Below are 15,117 nucleotides of genomic sequence, written 5' to 3'. Positions count from 1 at the left end.
GCCGTTGGGTCTCCTTCGTCCTCAGCCGGTCCATCGGCAGGTCCCTGTGGTGTCCTCACCATGGACAGGGATCACTCAGGCCCTGGCGATGCTTCAGGGAGGTTGCAGGTTCCTGCTGCACCGCAGAGCTCAGATCAGCAGAGACACACGTTTAACATCTGCCCACAGCTCCGTGGAGGTCAGTGTGGCAATGAGCACAGAGGAGAAGTTCGGGGCAATAAGGAAGGAAACATGCCTGCTCCCCTGGCCCCAGAGTGTGGGTTTGCTTTCTGTCTCAGCCCCCTTCAGGGACTTCTCCCTTTTTCTTGAAACAGCGTCCACCCCACCTTCCTGGGAACAAGCCCCTGAGTCGTTCCTGCCTGCTCGGTGGCCCTTGATCCTTGGACAGGGCTCTCCTCCCCGTCCTGTCATCCTGCCTGGAAGCTTAGCGGACCTTGATTTGAGGTAGAGGTCTCCCTTTGAAGGAAAATGTCTCTATTTAAATCTGTCCCCACTGCTCTTGTAACCGTGAGGGCAGTGCCCTTTCTGAGCCTGAGTTTCCTCCTCTGCATGTTGTCGTGAGCCCCACTCCTCAGAGTGGCTGTGAGCTCAGTGGTGTCAGGTTCATTGCAGGATCACCGTTGTTAATTTCCAGAGCAGGTGACAACAGCAGTGGGTGGGACATGAGAGGATCCTGGGCTCAGACTCCACGGCAAAGTGGGTGGTTGTGGTGCCCACCTAAGAGCCCTCCTCTGCTCCTAACACTGAGAAATGCTATTTTGAATATTTCTGAAACACGTACCCACAGACACATGCAGAAAAAGAGAAAGAAAGTTCCCCAAATGGAGAGGGAACCAGACCAAAGAAGAGGGAACTAGGCTGAGTGGCCCCCGCTGACCGGGATCATCAAGAGGGTCATAGGGAGGAGGTTCCCACCTGTGTGGACAGAGAGAGGGACCCAGGTCCTCACAGGCAGGGAGGGGTCAGGGCTCCAGGTGAAGTTTGAAGCTGCGGCCCCACTTCCCCGCGTTTCTGGACGGGCACTGGGATAGCTCTGCTCACTGCCCCGAGCCCGTGGTCAGCATTGAGCCACCTCCCCTGTGTGGCGTGAAACAGACTCAGTCCACGATTGTCAGCCCTGGGCGTCCACCCTCGTGAGAGTGTGAGGGTCCCATTGGACCATCCCTGAGGCCACAGCTGTGAGCAGATGCTAAGTCTGAGACGGTGGGCAGCACGGGGCAGAGCAGCTGCAGCAGTCTCCCCTGGTCAGCCTGACTCCCAGGACAGCCCCGGGAGAAGCCTTCTAGGAGAGACCGGGGGTGTGAGGGCAGAGCCTTTAACAGGAATGGACATCACAGTGACTCTAGTAATGATGACAGTGCTACGGACAGCCGTCTGCTGTCGAATGGGGGTGTCCTAGGCAAGGAAACAGAATCAGTAGGAAACCAATAAAGAGGTGAAAAAAATGTAGAACATACTTGCTGTGAATATCTTGATTGTATCACAACACAATTAGTGGCTTTGCTGAAATAAAAATATGCAAAAAAAGAATCAGTAGGGAAATATGACAGTCGATTTAAATTAAGCGTGTTTAAGTATCTGAAAAATAAAGGGAGGCAACCATATGGATTATTTTAGAGAAGAAAGGGCAGTTATTAAGAGTTAGAAAAGGTAGAGATGACAAATCCAGTAGGATGAACACATTAAAAAAGTCACCCCATCAAGGACAAGACAGCTGAGGGACCAGTTATGGAATTGAAAACAATATCGAGGAAATGTTCCACAATGAAGGTTAGAGAGACCAGAAATGGAAATTCAAGATACTTGGGGAATAGAATGAGGAGGGCCCACGTCATATCTATTGTAAGTGTCAGAAGGAAAGGTCGTGACGTATAACAACGGCCAAAGAAATGAAGAATTGAACATTTTTCAGAGATGAGGACAGGCCAACTAAGTGCTAGGACGCCTGTATTTAAAAGTGACGTCTGTATCTTGACCCTTCATGGTAAATTAAGAAAATGAAGGTTAAATTAAAAAAAAAAGTATCTCAGAGTGAATTGTACGCTTCGAAATGGTTAATTGTATTTTGTGAACATTTCAACTGAAAAAAATCAAAGACGACTGTCCTGGGGCCCTACAAATGTCCTGAAACTACTTCCTGTAGAAAATGCAAATTACCATTAAGAGAATGACAAGCTCGTTGGGACCAGACTACCCCGTACCCAAGGCGATGCCAGAAGATACTGGAGAAATACCTTCAGGGAATTAATTGGGAAGAATTTTACACTGAGCCAAATTATTTTTGAGGGACAAAAGTGAAAGGCTCATCAGAGGGTGAATCCCTAACTGCGAGGAGGTTCCAGCCACCACATGTGACCTGTGGGAGCTGTGTCCATTCCGCTCAGCCCACCAGGTCAGGCTGCGTCTTCCTGAGAGATGAGGAGGGTTCTGGTGGGGATGGAGCCCTTACCCATCACCTGTATGTTCCTCTCCCAGTAGTTGAGTCACACACTTAGTTTGAAATAAGAAATGTTTTCAAGTAACTTGATAAAGAGAGAATGAGAGTGAAAGAAGGCATTTCCAGAGACGCAAGTTCTTAGATATTTTACTATTTTCACACTCAGTGAAAGGAATACTAAGAGATGTAATGGAGAAAGTGAGATGTAACATGAGAAAAAAATGGTATGAAAAGCACTGAAAAATTAACTAACACAACTAGTACACGCACCCACAGATGTACCCACACGTGTGCACACAGGCACACAGATGTGCACACGCACATGCACGTATATAGAGTACCCAGATTTCAGGTGAAGTATAATGAGAACATTGTCTTCTCTCATGGAGGAGGAGAATGCATAGCTGTTTAGAAATAAAAATGTAAATACATATGTTAACATGGGAGTAACAGCCTAAAATTAGAAATGGAATAACTACCAATGTGCTTGGTGTAATTAAATGAAAGAAAACATTTTCAGTTTTATTGAGATATAAGTAACAAAAATTGTGTATATTTAAGATGTACAACTTAATGTTTTTATTTTTTAAAAAAGCATTTATTTATTTACTTATTTGGCTGTGTTGGGTCTTAGTTGTGGCACGCAGGATCTTCGCTGTGGCAGGCGGGATCTTTCGTTGCGTGCGCAGGCTCCAGAGTGCATGGGCTCAGTAGTTGCAGCTTGTGGGCTTAGTTGCCCCGTGGCATGTGGGATCTTAGTTCCCTGACCAGGGATCCAACCTGCGTCCCAAGCATTGGAAGGTGGATTCTTAACCACCGGACCGCCAGGGAAGTCCCACTTGATGTTTTTATATACACTTACCTTGTGATATAATCACCACAATTAAGCTAATTAACATATCCATGACCTCACATACTGAACATTTGTGTGTGTGTGTGTGTGTGCGCGCGCGTGCGTATCTCACATTTTCTTTATCTCTTCATCTTTCGACAGGCATTGAGGTTGTATCCATATCCTGGCTAATGTGAATAATGCTGCAGTGAACATAGGAGTGCAGATATGTCTCCGAGATCGTGGTTTCATCTGCGTTGGCTGTATACCCGGAAGTGGAATTGCTGGATCCTATGGTAGGTAGTTCTAGTTTTAATTTTTTGAGGAAACTCCATACTGTTTTCCACAGTGGCTGCACCGATTTGTGTTCCCAGCAACAATGCATAGGGTTCTCTTTTCTCCACAACTTTGCCAACACTCGTTATCTTTTTTTTTTAATTAACTTATTTATTTATCTTTGGCTGCGCTGGGTCTTCATTGTTGTGTGTGTGCTTTCTCTAGTTGTGGTGAGCGGGGGCTACTCTTCCTTGCGGTGCGCGGGCTTCTCATTGCGGTGGCTTCTCTTGTTGTGGAGCAAAGGCTCTAGGCCCGCGGGCTTCAGTAGTTGTGGCTTGTGGGCTCTAGAGCGCAGGCTCAGTAGTTGTGGCACACAGGCTTACTTGCTCCGTGGCACGTGGGATCTTTCCCGACCAGGGCTCGAACCCATGTCCCTTGCGATGGCAGGTGGATTCTTAACCACTGTGCCACCAGGGAAGCCCAACACTTGTTATCTTTTGTCTGTTTCATAACAGCCATTGTAACAGGTGTGAGGTGATATCTCATTGTGGTTTTGATCTGTATTTCCCTGAGGGTAGTGATGTTGAGCACCTGTTCATGTACTGTTTGGCCATTGGAATGTTTCTTTTGAGAAATGCCTATTCAGGTCCTTTACCTGTTTTTTAAATTGGGTTATTACTACTTTGCGTTGCGTTGTGTGAGCTCCTTGTATATTCTGACAAGTAGCTGCTTATCAGATACATGGTTTGCAAATATCTTCTCCCATACTATATGTTGCCGTTTCACTCTGTTGTCTGTTTCCTTTGCTGTGTAGAAGCTTTTAATATGATGCAATCCCCTTGTCTATTTTTGTCTTTGTTGCCTGTGCTTTTGGTGTCATATCCAAAAAACCATTGTCCAAACTAACATCAAGAAGCTCTTCCCCTATGCTTTCTTCTTGTAGTTTTATGGTTTCAGTCCTTATGGTTAAGTCTCTGGTCCATTTTGACTTGATTTTATATATGGTGTGAGCTGAGGGTCCAGTTTCATTCTTCTGCATGTGGGTGTCTAGTTTTCCCAGCATCATTTATTGAAAGTACTATCCTTTCCCAATTGTGTGTTCTTGGCACCCTTGTGGAAGATAGCTCACGGAGCTTCTTTAAGACAGTTAGTTTGAACAGTTAGGCGTCTGATAGACCTTCATCTGTTACGGTTTATGTCTTGCCTGCGGCAGTGTCACATTCCCTGGTTCTTCGTGCGTCTTACAGCTTTGCTTTGGTGTCTGTGTGTTGGAAGAAACAGCCACCTCTTCCAGTCTTTATGGTCGGAGTTTGCAGACCAGCCCAGTCAGAGATTCTGGAGCCTCTCAGACGTGTTCTGTGGACGTGCAGCTCCACGTCCCTCCCTCCTGGGGAAGGATTCCTAGTTGTGTGCCTTCACCGTGTCCCCGCTTCCCCTGGAGGAGTGCGGGGGATGGCGGGGCTGGGGGCGGGCTCCATTTTCCTCCTCCTGAGGGAGAAGTCTCAGGATCGGTCCTCCTGTCCATCCTGCCAGGCTCTGCCGGCTACTACAGCGCCTGTCCCTCTCTTCCTCTTCTGCTGCCCCCACATGGGCCTGTGGCCTCGGGCTCTGAGTGAGATGAGAGGCCAGGAGGTCTGTGAGGCAGTGCCCGGAGCCTGGGGATGTGGGTGCAGCTTGACTCCCTCTGGCCTGGGCCGAATGGAGGAGGCTCTCAGCGCTGAGGGTGCCAGCTTGGGGGAGGGGGGACGGGGGAGGGAACTGCTCCTCTTATCCTTTCAAAGTGGTTTTTCTTGGTTCTGTGCTCATTCGAGGTGTCGCACCTTGCTAACTGGATCCTGCAGTTCGCATAAAATTTATTTTCCCCAAATACCGTACTTTAGTCACTGTTTATGTGCGGGGATGAGAGCTGGGACTTCCTGTTCTGCCATCTTGCCTAAAGCGTTGATTAATTTTTCTAGAATGCATCCTAGTGAGACCAGAAATGGGAAAATAGAAACAATAGCTAATCTACACAGGAAATAAAATGAGAAGACTAAACAGATATCTGTCACAGTCTCTAATGAGAGAAATGAGAATGCCATTAGTCAGCACTTGAAGAGACCACAGACCTAGACACCAGGGCATCCTCCACTTAAGGGGACTAGGGTTCTCCCTCACCCTCAGTGGGGGCAAAATTACTTCTTTTTTTTTTTAAATAGAAGTATAGTTAATTTACAATGTTGCATTAGTTCCAAGTGTATAGCAAAGTCATTCATTTATATATACATATTCTTTTTCAGATTCTTTCCGTTAAAGATTTTTATGAGATATTGAGCATAGTTCCCTGTGCTATACAGTAGGTCCTTGTTGTTTATCTATTTTATGTAAAGTAGTGTGTATCTGCAAATCCCAAATTCCTAATTGATCCCTTCCCCCTTTATCCCCTTTGGTAACCATAAGGTTGTTTTGTCTGTCTGTGAGTGTATTTCTGTTTTATAAATAAGTTTATTTGCACCATGTTTTAAGATTCCACATATAAGTGAAATCACATGATATGTGTCTTTCTCTTTCTGACATACTTCACTTAATATGATAAACTCTAAGTCCATTCATGGTGCTTCAAATGGCATTATTTCATTCTTTTTTATGGCCGAGTAATATTCTATTATACATATATCACATCTTCTTTATCCATCTGTCGATGGACATTAAGCTTGCTTCCACGTCTTGCCTATTGTAAATAGTGCTGCTAGGTACATTGGGGTGCATGCATGTTTTTGAATTAGAGTTTTTTCCAGATATATGCCCAAGAGTGAGGTTGCAGGATCATGAGGTAACTCTGTTTTTAGATTTTAAGTGACCTTCACACTATTCTCCATAGTGGCTGCAACAATTTACATTTCCAGCAACAGCATTTATTATTTGTAGATTTTTGATGATGGCCATTCTGACCAGTGTGACGTGATACCTCACTGTGGTTTTGACTTGTGTTTCTCTAATAATTGGTGATGTTGAATATCTTTTCACATGCCTCTTGACTATGTGTATGTCTTCTTTGGAGAAATGTCTATTTGGGTCTTCTGTCCAGTTGTGTTTGTTTTTTTTGTGTGTGGTAGGTGGGACTCTCCCTGTTGTGGCCTCCCCCGTTGTGGAGCACAGGCTCCGGACGTGCAGGCTCAGCGACCATGGCTCACGGGCCCAGCCGCTCCGCAGCATGTGGGATCTTCCCGGACCGGGGCATGAACCCGTGTCCCCTGCATCGGCAGGCGGACTCTCAACGCTGCGCCACCAGGGAAGCCCTGGTTGCTTGATTTTTGAATATCAAGCCAATGTTGCATTCCTGGGATAAGCCGCACTTGGATGTGGTGTAGTATTTTAAAAGTATGTTGTTAGATTTGATTTGCTAATATTTTGTTGAAGACATTTATGTTTATGCTCATGAGGGAGACTGGCCTGCAAATTTTTGTTTTGTTTTGTTTTCGTTTTCTTTACTTTTACTATGCGAGTTGGTCTGGCCTCATAAATTAATACAACATTTCCTCCTCATCTAGTTTCTAGAAGAGATTGAGTAGAATTAATATTATTGTTTTTACATGTTTTCTAGAATTTGCAAGTAAAACCATTTAGGCCTGGAGATTTCTTTGGGGAAATTTTAATCTAAGAATTCAATATCTTGAATGTGAGACTAGCAAACTGTTTTTAAAGTCTGACAATAACCCGTGTTAGTGAAGGTCTGGGACAAAAGGAATTACTCCACATTGTTTCTGGTTATACAAAATAAGACAGTCCATTAAATAAGAAATGCATCATTATCCCTTAGATTTTCAAATATGTTTATGCTACCCAGGAGATTTTTGCCATATAAAACCTAGAAGAACTTGCACATATAGACAATAAAATACTACAAGGATGTTTCCAGTATATAATACAGCAGGCAAAATTAACCAACTACAGTTCTTCAAGCTTCTAGGTAGAGGATGAATAAGTTCTGGGGATCTAATGCACGGCATTGTGATTATAATTAGCAGTAATGTCGTATATACTTGAAAGTTGTTAAGAGGGTAAATCGTAAATGTTCTAATGCAAAATGTAGTGGCAAGATAAGGAAAGGTCTAATGACGTGCTTTGCACATCAATACACCGTTTTTCCAACACCATTTATTTATTTTTAACATCTTTATTGGAGTATAATTGCTTTACAGTGGTGTGTTAGTTTGTGCTTTATAACAAAGTGAACCAGCTATACATATACATATGTCCCCGTATCTCCTCCCTCTTGCGTCTCCCTCCCACCCTCCCTATCCCACCCCTCTAGGTGGTCACAAAGCACCGAGCTGACCTCCCTGTGCTATGCAGCTGCTTCCCACTAGGTATGTGTTTTACATTTAGTGGTGTATATATGTCCATGCCACTCTCTCACTTCATCCCAGCTTACCCTTCCCCCTCCCCATGTGCTCAAGTCCATTCTCTACGTCTGCGACCTTAGGTTCTTAGAACGATTTTATTTTTTTAGATTCCATATATATGTGTTAGCATACGGTATTTGTTTTTCTCTTTCTGACTTACTTCACTTTGTATGACAGACTGTAGGTCCATCCACCTCACTTCAAATAACTCAATTTCGTTTCTTTTTATGGCTGAGTAATATTCCATTGTATATATGACCAACACCATTTATTGAAGGGACTATCCTTTACCCATTGTGTACTCTTGACTCTCTTGTCAAATATTAGTTGACTACACACGGGTCGGTTTATTTCTAGGATTTTCATTCTGTTCCGTTGGTCTATATATCCGTTTGTTGCTTTCTATTACCATACTGTTGTTGTTTTCTTTTTGTGGTACGCGGGCCTCTCACTGTTGTGGCCTCTCCCGTTGCGGACCACAGGCTCCGGACGCACAGGCTCAGCGGCCATGGCTTACGGGCCCAGCCACTCCACGGCACGTGGGATCTTCCCGGACCGGGGCACGAACCCGTGTCCCCTGCATCGGCAGGCGGACTCCCAACCACTGCGCCACCGGGGAAGCCCAGCATACTGTTTTAATACTATATCTTTGTAGTATATTTTGAAATCTGGCAGTGATTCCTCCAGCTTGTTCTTTTTCAAGATTCTTTGACTATTTGTGGTGCCTGTAGTTCTTTTTTTGCATTTTCTGTCATCTCTTGTCATATCAATTATACTTCTTTTTAAAATTGAAGTATAGTTGATTTACAATATTGTTAGTTTCAGGTGTACAGCATAGTGATTCTTTTGTGTGTGTGTGGATGTGTGTGTGTGATTTGCAGATTATATTCCTTTATAGGTTATTACAAGATATTGGGTATAATTTTCTGTGCTATACAGTAAATCCTTGTTGCTTATCTATTATACATATAGTAGTTTGCATCTGTTAATCCCATACTTTTAATTTCTATCCTGCCCCCATCTCTTCCTTTTGGTAACCATAATTTTGTTTGCTATGTCTGTGAGTCTGTTTCTATTTTGTGTACAGATTTCTTTGTATTATTTTTCACATATAAGTGATGTCATATGGTATGTGTCTTTCTCTGACTTGTTTAACTACACATACTATTGTCTAGTTCCATCCATGCTGCTGCAAATGGCAATTTTCATATTTTATGGCTGAATAATATTCCATTATGTATATATATGTATGTGTATATATGTACCATATATATACCATATCTTCCTAATCCATCACCTGTTGATGGGCACTGTGGCTGTTTCCATGTCTTGGCTATGTGGCTTGTCTTGTAAATAGTGCTGCTATGAACACTGAGGTACACGTATCTTTTCACATTATGGTTTTCTCCAGACATATGCCCAGGCGGCTGGATCATGTGGTAGCTCTACTTTGAGGTTTTTGAGCATCCTCCTTACTGTTTTTCACAGTGGCTGCACCAATGTACACTCCCACCAAGTGTGTAGGAGGGTTCCCTTTTCTCCGTACCCTCTCCAGCATTTATTATTTGCAGTTTTTGACGTTAGCCCTGGTGACTGTACCGTGGTGATACCTCATTGTAGTTTCACTGTCCATTTCTCTAGTAATTAACATTGTTGAGCATCTTTTCATGTGCCTGTTGGCTGTCTGTATGTCTTTGGGAAAATGTCTATTTAGTTCTTCTGCCCGTTTTTTGATTGGGTTGTCTATTTCTTTGAGTTTGAGTCATATGAGCAGTTTGTATATTTTGGTCGCATTGTTTACAAATATTTTCCCCCATTGCGTATGTTGTGTCTTCATTTTGTTGATGGTTTCCTTTGCTGGTCAAAAGCTTTTAAGTTTGATTATGCCCCATTTGTTTATTTTTGCTGTTATTTCTTTTGCCTTGGGAGACTGATTTAAGAAAATATTAGTACAGTTGGGAGTTCTAGTGGTCCAGTGGTTAGCACTCAGCACTTTCACTGCCGTGGCCCAGGTCAAGCCCTGGTCGGGGAAGTAATATCCTGCAAGAGGCGCGGGACGGCCAAAAAAATAAATAAGGCTATGAAAATATTGGTACAATTTATATCAAAGAGTGTTCTGCCTATGTTCTCTTCTAGGAGTTTTATAGTGTCATGTCTTTTTTAAAAAATTTATTTATTTAATTTATTTATTTTTGGCTGTGTTGAGTCTTCGTTGCTGCGCAAGGACTTTCTCTAGTTGCAGCGAGTGGGGTCTGCTCTTCACTGTGGTGTGTGGGCTTCTCATTGCAGTGGCTTCTCTTGTTGCATAGCACGGGCTTTAGGCGCGTGGGCTTCAGTAGTTGTGGCACACGGGCCCTGTAGTTGTGGCTCGCGGGCTCTAGAGCACGGGCTCAGTAGTTGTGGTGCACGGGCTTAGTTGCTCCACGGCATGTGGGATCTTCCCAGACCAGGGCTCGAACCCGTGTCTCCTGCATTGGCAGGTGGGTTCTTAACCACTGCGCCACCAGGGAAGTCCTATAGTGTCATGTCTTATATTTATGTCTTTAAACCATTTTGAGTTTATTTTTGTATATGGTGTGAGGGAGTGTTCTAATTTGATGACTTACATGTAGCTCTCCAGTGAATCCCACCACCTCCCTGACCCGAAAATGAGAGGCCACCTTCACTCTGCCCTTCATATGGTGGGGCTGATTCCACAGGTGCCGTGATGACTCTAAGTGCTCCTAGGAATCAGCACCCAGACAGAGGTGAGCAGGGCACCTGCTCTTCTCTCCCTCTCTCAGCTGGGCATCTTCCCCTTCATGCATTTCTTCTCACTATGACCACCCAATAGGCACCAGTGACCTCAGTTATACTTGAGACATGAAGCCCCCTCCTTCCTTCATCTCCACTCCCAGCCCCAGGTCCAGTGGGAAGCGACCCTTCTGTAAAGGTTTAGTGGGGAAGGGTTAACAGAAGTTCAGCCCAGGACTGGGGAGACTGTGTCTCTTCTAGGCTAAGAGGAAGGACTCTGTTACTCAGCAGACATGGCGTTCGTGCATGTGGGTGAGAGTCTGCAGGCCCCCAGTGCTGCCTGGAACAAGGACAGAAGGAGGATGTGGCGCGTGTCTGGATCTTCATGTTGTTCTTAGCTGCACGTCTTCCCTCAAAGTTCAGAGCTTCCGCTCTTCGGTCTCCCTTCTGCACACACCTAGCACTGCCTGGACCCTGGGGTGGGGTGAGTGGAGTAGAGGGAGAGGGACTCCCCCTGTATTGTCCCTCCCTCCGTGGGGTGGGGCCACCTGTGGCTGACGTCCCTGCGTCCCCCTTCTTCTCCTCCAGCTCAGAGCTGCCCTGGGACAGGGCTGTGAGCCGAGGGTCTGGCTCCTCGATGGATATGGGGAGGGGGCTCCTCGCCTGAGAGCAGGAGCTCCAGGGGTCGCTGGGCTGTGACCTCAGGGAGGGGGAGGTGCTGGGTGAGCTGTAGCACGTGTAGGTCCCACTGTGGGCTGAGGTCACAGGACTCAAGGTGAAGTTGTTCTGAAAGGGTGGAGCCGTGTTCTGCAGACGAAGGTGCTGGAGAGGAGTGAGTGACCCCTCCTTGGACAGATGGAGGGGATTGGACCAGACCTCAGAGCCACACTACAGGGTCACGTTCTCTCTGCAGGGTTCTGAGGCCCCCAGCTGGGCTGAGAGGGAGGGTTTCCTGTACATTTCTGGGGGCGAGGAAGGTCGTGATGTGTACAGAGCCACCCCCAACACACCGTTGACCCTGAGCTGAGGGACCACCATCCTCTCTCCAGGGACCCTGTCTGTGACCCCCTCTCAGCTGCTCTCAGCCCCTCTGTGTGGGTCTCTCTTATCTCCCGGCACCCACTCCATTTTTCTCACTCACTCTCCCTGGACCACTGCCCTGTCTCAGTGTCTGCTCTAGGACCCCTCCCAGGACCCCATCACCACCAGGGGTGGCTCTGGGCCCAGCACCCTGACAGCACAGTCAGGACGTGGGGCAGGACAGGGGCTGCTCACCGGCGATCAGCCTGTCTCCACGGAGCACGAGAGAGCCCGGCTAGGCTGAGACGGAGGGCTCCTTGTACACCCCTGCAGAGAAGGGACAGTGGCACCGAGGGGGACGCACACCCCACACTGCTCACTGGGGCTGCAGTGAGAGCTCTCCTGGTCCCACCCAGGCCTCCCGCCAGTGGTTCTGCCCCGGGAGGCCACTGCCCCTGACCCCCCATCACCCCAGGGCTCACTGGGCACAAGGCTCAGGTCAGGGGTCCAGGAAACGATGGGGCTGGGAGCCCTCACCTGTGACCTGGCGATGCAGAGGGTGACTGGGGTGTGACCACACATGTGCAGGGAGCTGGGAGAATCATAGCATCCGCGGGTTGCCCCACGGGAGGAGTTTAGGGGGCCCACAGGGCACACGGCCTGTCCCGTCCCATGGGTCCTCGATGTCCAGCGTCGGGCGGGTCTGCGCCGCCCTCCTTCAGCAGGTGCAGAGTGCCCGCTGCAAACTGTGAGCTGCCAGGGACACGCCCCCTCCTGAGGCCGCCACAGGGCGCGGCTGCTGAGAGGGAGGGGAGGGGCTGGGTTAAAGGGGGCCTTCAGCCCGCTCACCGCAGGTGTGGGCTGTGAGGGGAGACGTCCGTCCCCCTGAGCCCACACTCTGCTCCCTCTGCCTGTAAGGATGCTGCCGCAGTGGGAGGGGACCCGGGTCCTCCCTGCTACCTGTCCCCACCAGGGGCAGGGGGTCACTCCACTCTGACCTGTCTTTCCTGCAGTGATAGACACACTGGTACTGCCCTGCAGTGCTTGAGCTCGAGGATTCAAAGGGGAAACTGGCCTTGTTACTGGAGTCCTGTGGGGCCTTAGCCTCCCAGAGTCCAGAGGGCCTCTCTCTATACAGACGGTAGACATCAGCCCTCAGAGATCCCGGAGACAAGATGGTCACAGGGCTTCCCTTGGTGACCGACACCTGGGTCAGCCCAGATGGAGGGTTTGGGGAGGACCCCTGGAAAGGGATCAGACCTGAAGTGTTAGGGGTGCCCTTCTCCCCTCAGTTTCCCCAGCTGTCATTCCCCAGGCCCCTCCCAGACAGGTCAGCATCATTTCAGACCTGCTGTGTTCCCCCCAGATGACCAGGGGGTTGTTGGGTTGAAGCAGGAGGTCTGGGGGGCCTCACTTACCACGGGCCCTGACTCAGCCCTGGGAGAGAGTTCCCTGTGAGCGCCCATCCCCCAGCACACATCATAGATGCTCCAGGCCTGGTCTGGGCCCTGAGTTCTGGGGTCAGATCTGGGGCTGAGCACATCCTTCCTCCCCCACAGTTTCTGCCCCCACTGATCTCCTGAGACGTGGGGTCTCTCAGCTTCAGACCTGGGAGGAGAGGGGACCTCACCCCGCTCCCTTCCCCAAAGCTCACTGAGGCAGAGAAGGGCAGTGAGGGTCGGGGTCGTGGCTGTGCCTCCCATGGTCCCCAGCCGTGCTGGTGTCTCACAAAGTCCACAGAGCCAGCAGGACAGACAGACACGCGGGGGCTGACAAGGTGCAGGCTCTGTGTGACACGTCGGGTTCCTTCATAGCAGCCTCTCAGAAAGAGGAACAGCCCCCCAGGGCCTCACGCTGCTCTACCTGCAGGATGGGGCCCAGGAGACAGCAGGCTCTGGGACCTTCCAGACCACATGTGGGTCTCACCAGACCCCACGCACTCTGCCTCTCCTCGGGCCAAACCCAAAGCCAGAGAGTGACACTCGTCCCGGGACAGGAAGTTGAGGATGCAGGGCAGGGCCTAGGAGCAGCCCAGTTTTGGCTCCGCCCAGGGCGCGGAGAGGGCTCCCGGGCGGTTAACAAGCTGCCCAGTGGCTGCAGGGACAGGCTGCAGGCAGAAGCCCTGACCCCGGAGGGGCTCCTCACAGGCCGCTGGGCTCCAGGGGCTCCTAGTGGTGCCTGAGGCTGAGCCTTTGGAAGAGACACTCGCCCAGCCCAGCCTGGGGGCCGAGCAGCCTGCGGAGGTTGGTCAGGCGGTCGCCCATCTTCTTGATGAGCTTCACCTGCTCATCCAGGAAGTGGCTCCAGGAAGTCCAGAGGTGGAGTCTGCGCGGGCAGAGCCCAGGGCCTGCGGACCCACAGGGCCTGGCGCAGGTTCTTCTCCGTCAGCCGGGCGGCTTCCACGGCGTCCTGGGCTTTCCCCACGCTCCTGGGACGGCTTCGGCACGTCCTGGAAGAGGGCGCGGCCACAGCGCTGCTTTTGCCTTTTCCAGTGAGCTCGGGCCCTCCGGCTCCTCCTCGGCCCGTTCGCGAAACGGTGTCTCACGCCCTCGCGAGCTGCTGCGTCGTGGTGGAAGAGAAGCGCAGAGACAGGTAGGTGTGGGAGAGCGGCAGATGCACGTTACCAGGCGGGTGACTGCGGCCTCCACCTGGCGGAGTAATTGTGACGAATCTGGGAGCTCATGCTTCGTCGGCAGTAAGGAGCTAAGCTCAGAAAATGGTGTTGGCTGTTCCCGGAGGGCGAGGAGAGCTGAGTGGGTGATTCCAAGGTTGTGACTGGCAAAAAGGTTGGAGGGTGGTCCGAGTCTGGAGGAAGGGGCGCCCTTGGGTCTGTTCAGTCCAAACACCGTGGAAGCAAGAGACACATGCGTGGCACCGCCCAGCGCACTGCTTGGTTCCAGTTCTGATTTTGGTTTTCATAGAACCTGTGTGACCTTGGAGAAGCCCCTTCCCTTTCCCGAGAAGCTGAAAATGCAAAATTTGTTCCTTCCTTCCAACGTTTATTGAGCAGTTACTATATCCAGACATGAGATTCATTGGTGACGGTGACCGATTCTTTCCCTGGACTCATGGAGCTCTAACGATGACACCAGACAATACATATTTAGACAATAAATAATTTGGGTCTAGTTTTGTTCAGTTGTACAGAAGGAGAAAAACAGTGAGGCACAGTGGCAGGTGGAAGCCCAGCAACCTTGTGATGGAAGTGCGGGGACTTTCTGGAGAAGGAGAGACCCAAGCTGATAGAGGTTAGCACAGGAGTGGTGAGGGGCCGGCACCCTGGGCCGGGAAGAGGGGGAGCTGTTCTGAGCACTGCAATTCAGGGGATGCTGGGCCCTGGTCCTACAGGGTCTAGTGCACCCTGCAAGTGTGCCTGGATTTTATCCTTGAGACAAGAGGGTAATTTTCCGGAAAGGAAGGTATGAACACACAGC

General features: G+C 49.1%; 1 protein-coding gene across 16 annotated transcripts in view; it reads left to right on the top strand.

Annotated features, from left to right (window-relative positions):
• The window catches only part of NLRP7 (NLR family pyrin domain containing 7), a 182,347-nt gene that overhangs the window by 84,997 nt on the left and 82,233 nt on the right, over window positions 1–15,117 (top strand). For all 16 annotated transcript variants that reach the window (XM_079906907.1, XM_079906899.1, XM_079906897.1 and 13 more), the window contains one exon: window positions 3,432–3,565. Coding sequence is in view for 1 of the 16 variants with exons in the window: in XM_079906903.1 (XP_079763029.1) it covers window positions 3,432–3,438 (7 nt within the window). In the remaining 15 variants the exon portion in view is untranslated. The remainder of the gene's footprint in view (window positions 1–3,431; window positions 3,566–15,117) is intronic.

The sequence above is a fragment of the Stenella coeruleoalba genome (assembly GCF_951394435.1).
Source record: "Stenella coeruleoalba genome assembly, chromosome: 20".
Classification (NCBI taxonomy): domain Eukaryota; kingdom Metazoa; phylum Chordata; class Mammalia; order Artiodactyla; family Delphinidae; genus Stenella; species Stenella coeruleoalba.
Note: the sequence above shows the minus strand (reverse complement) of the source record. Positions and strands in the feature narration are given on the sequence as shown.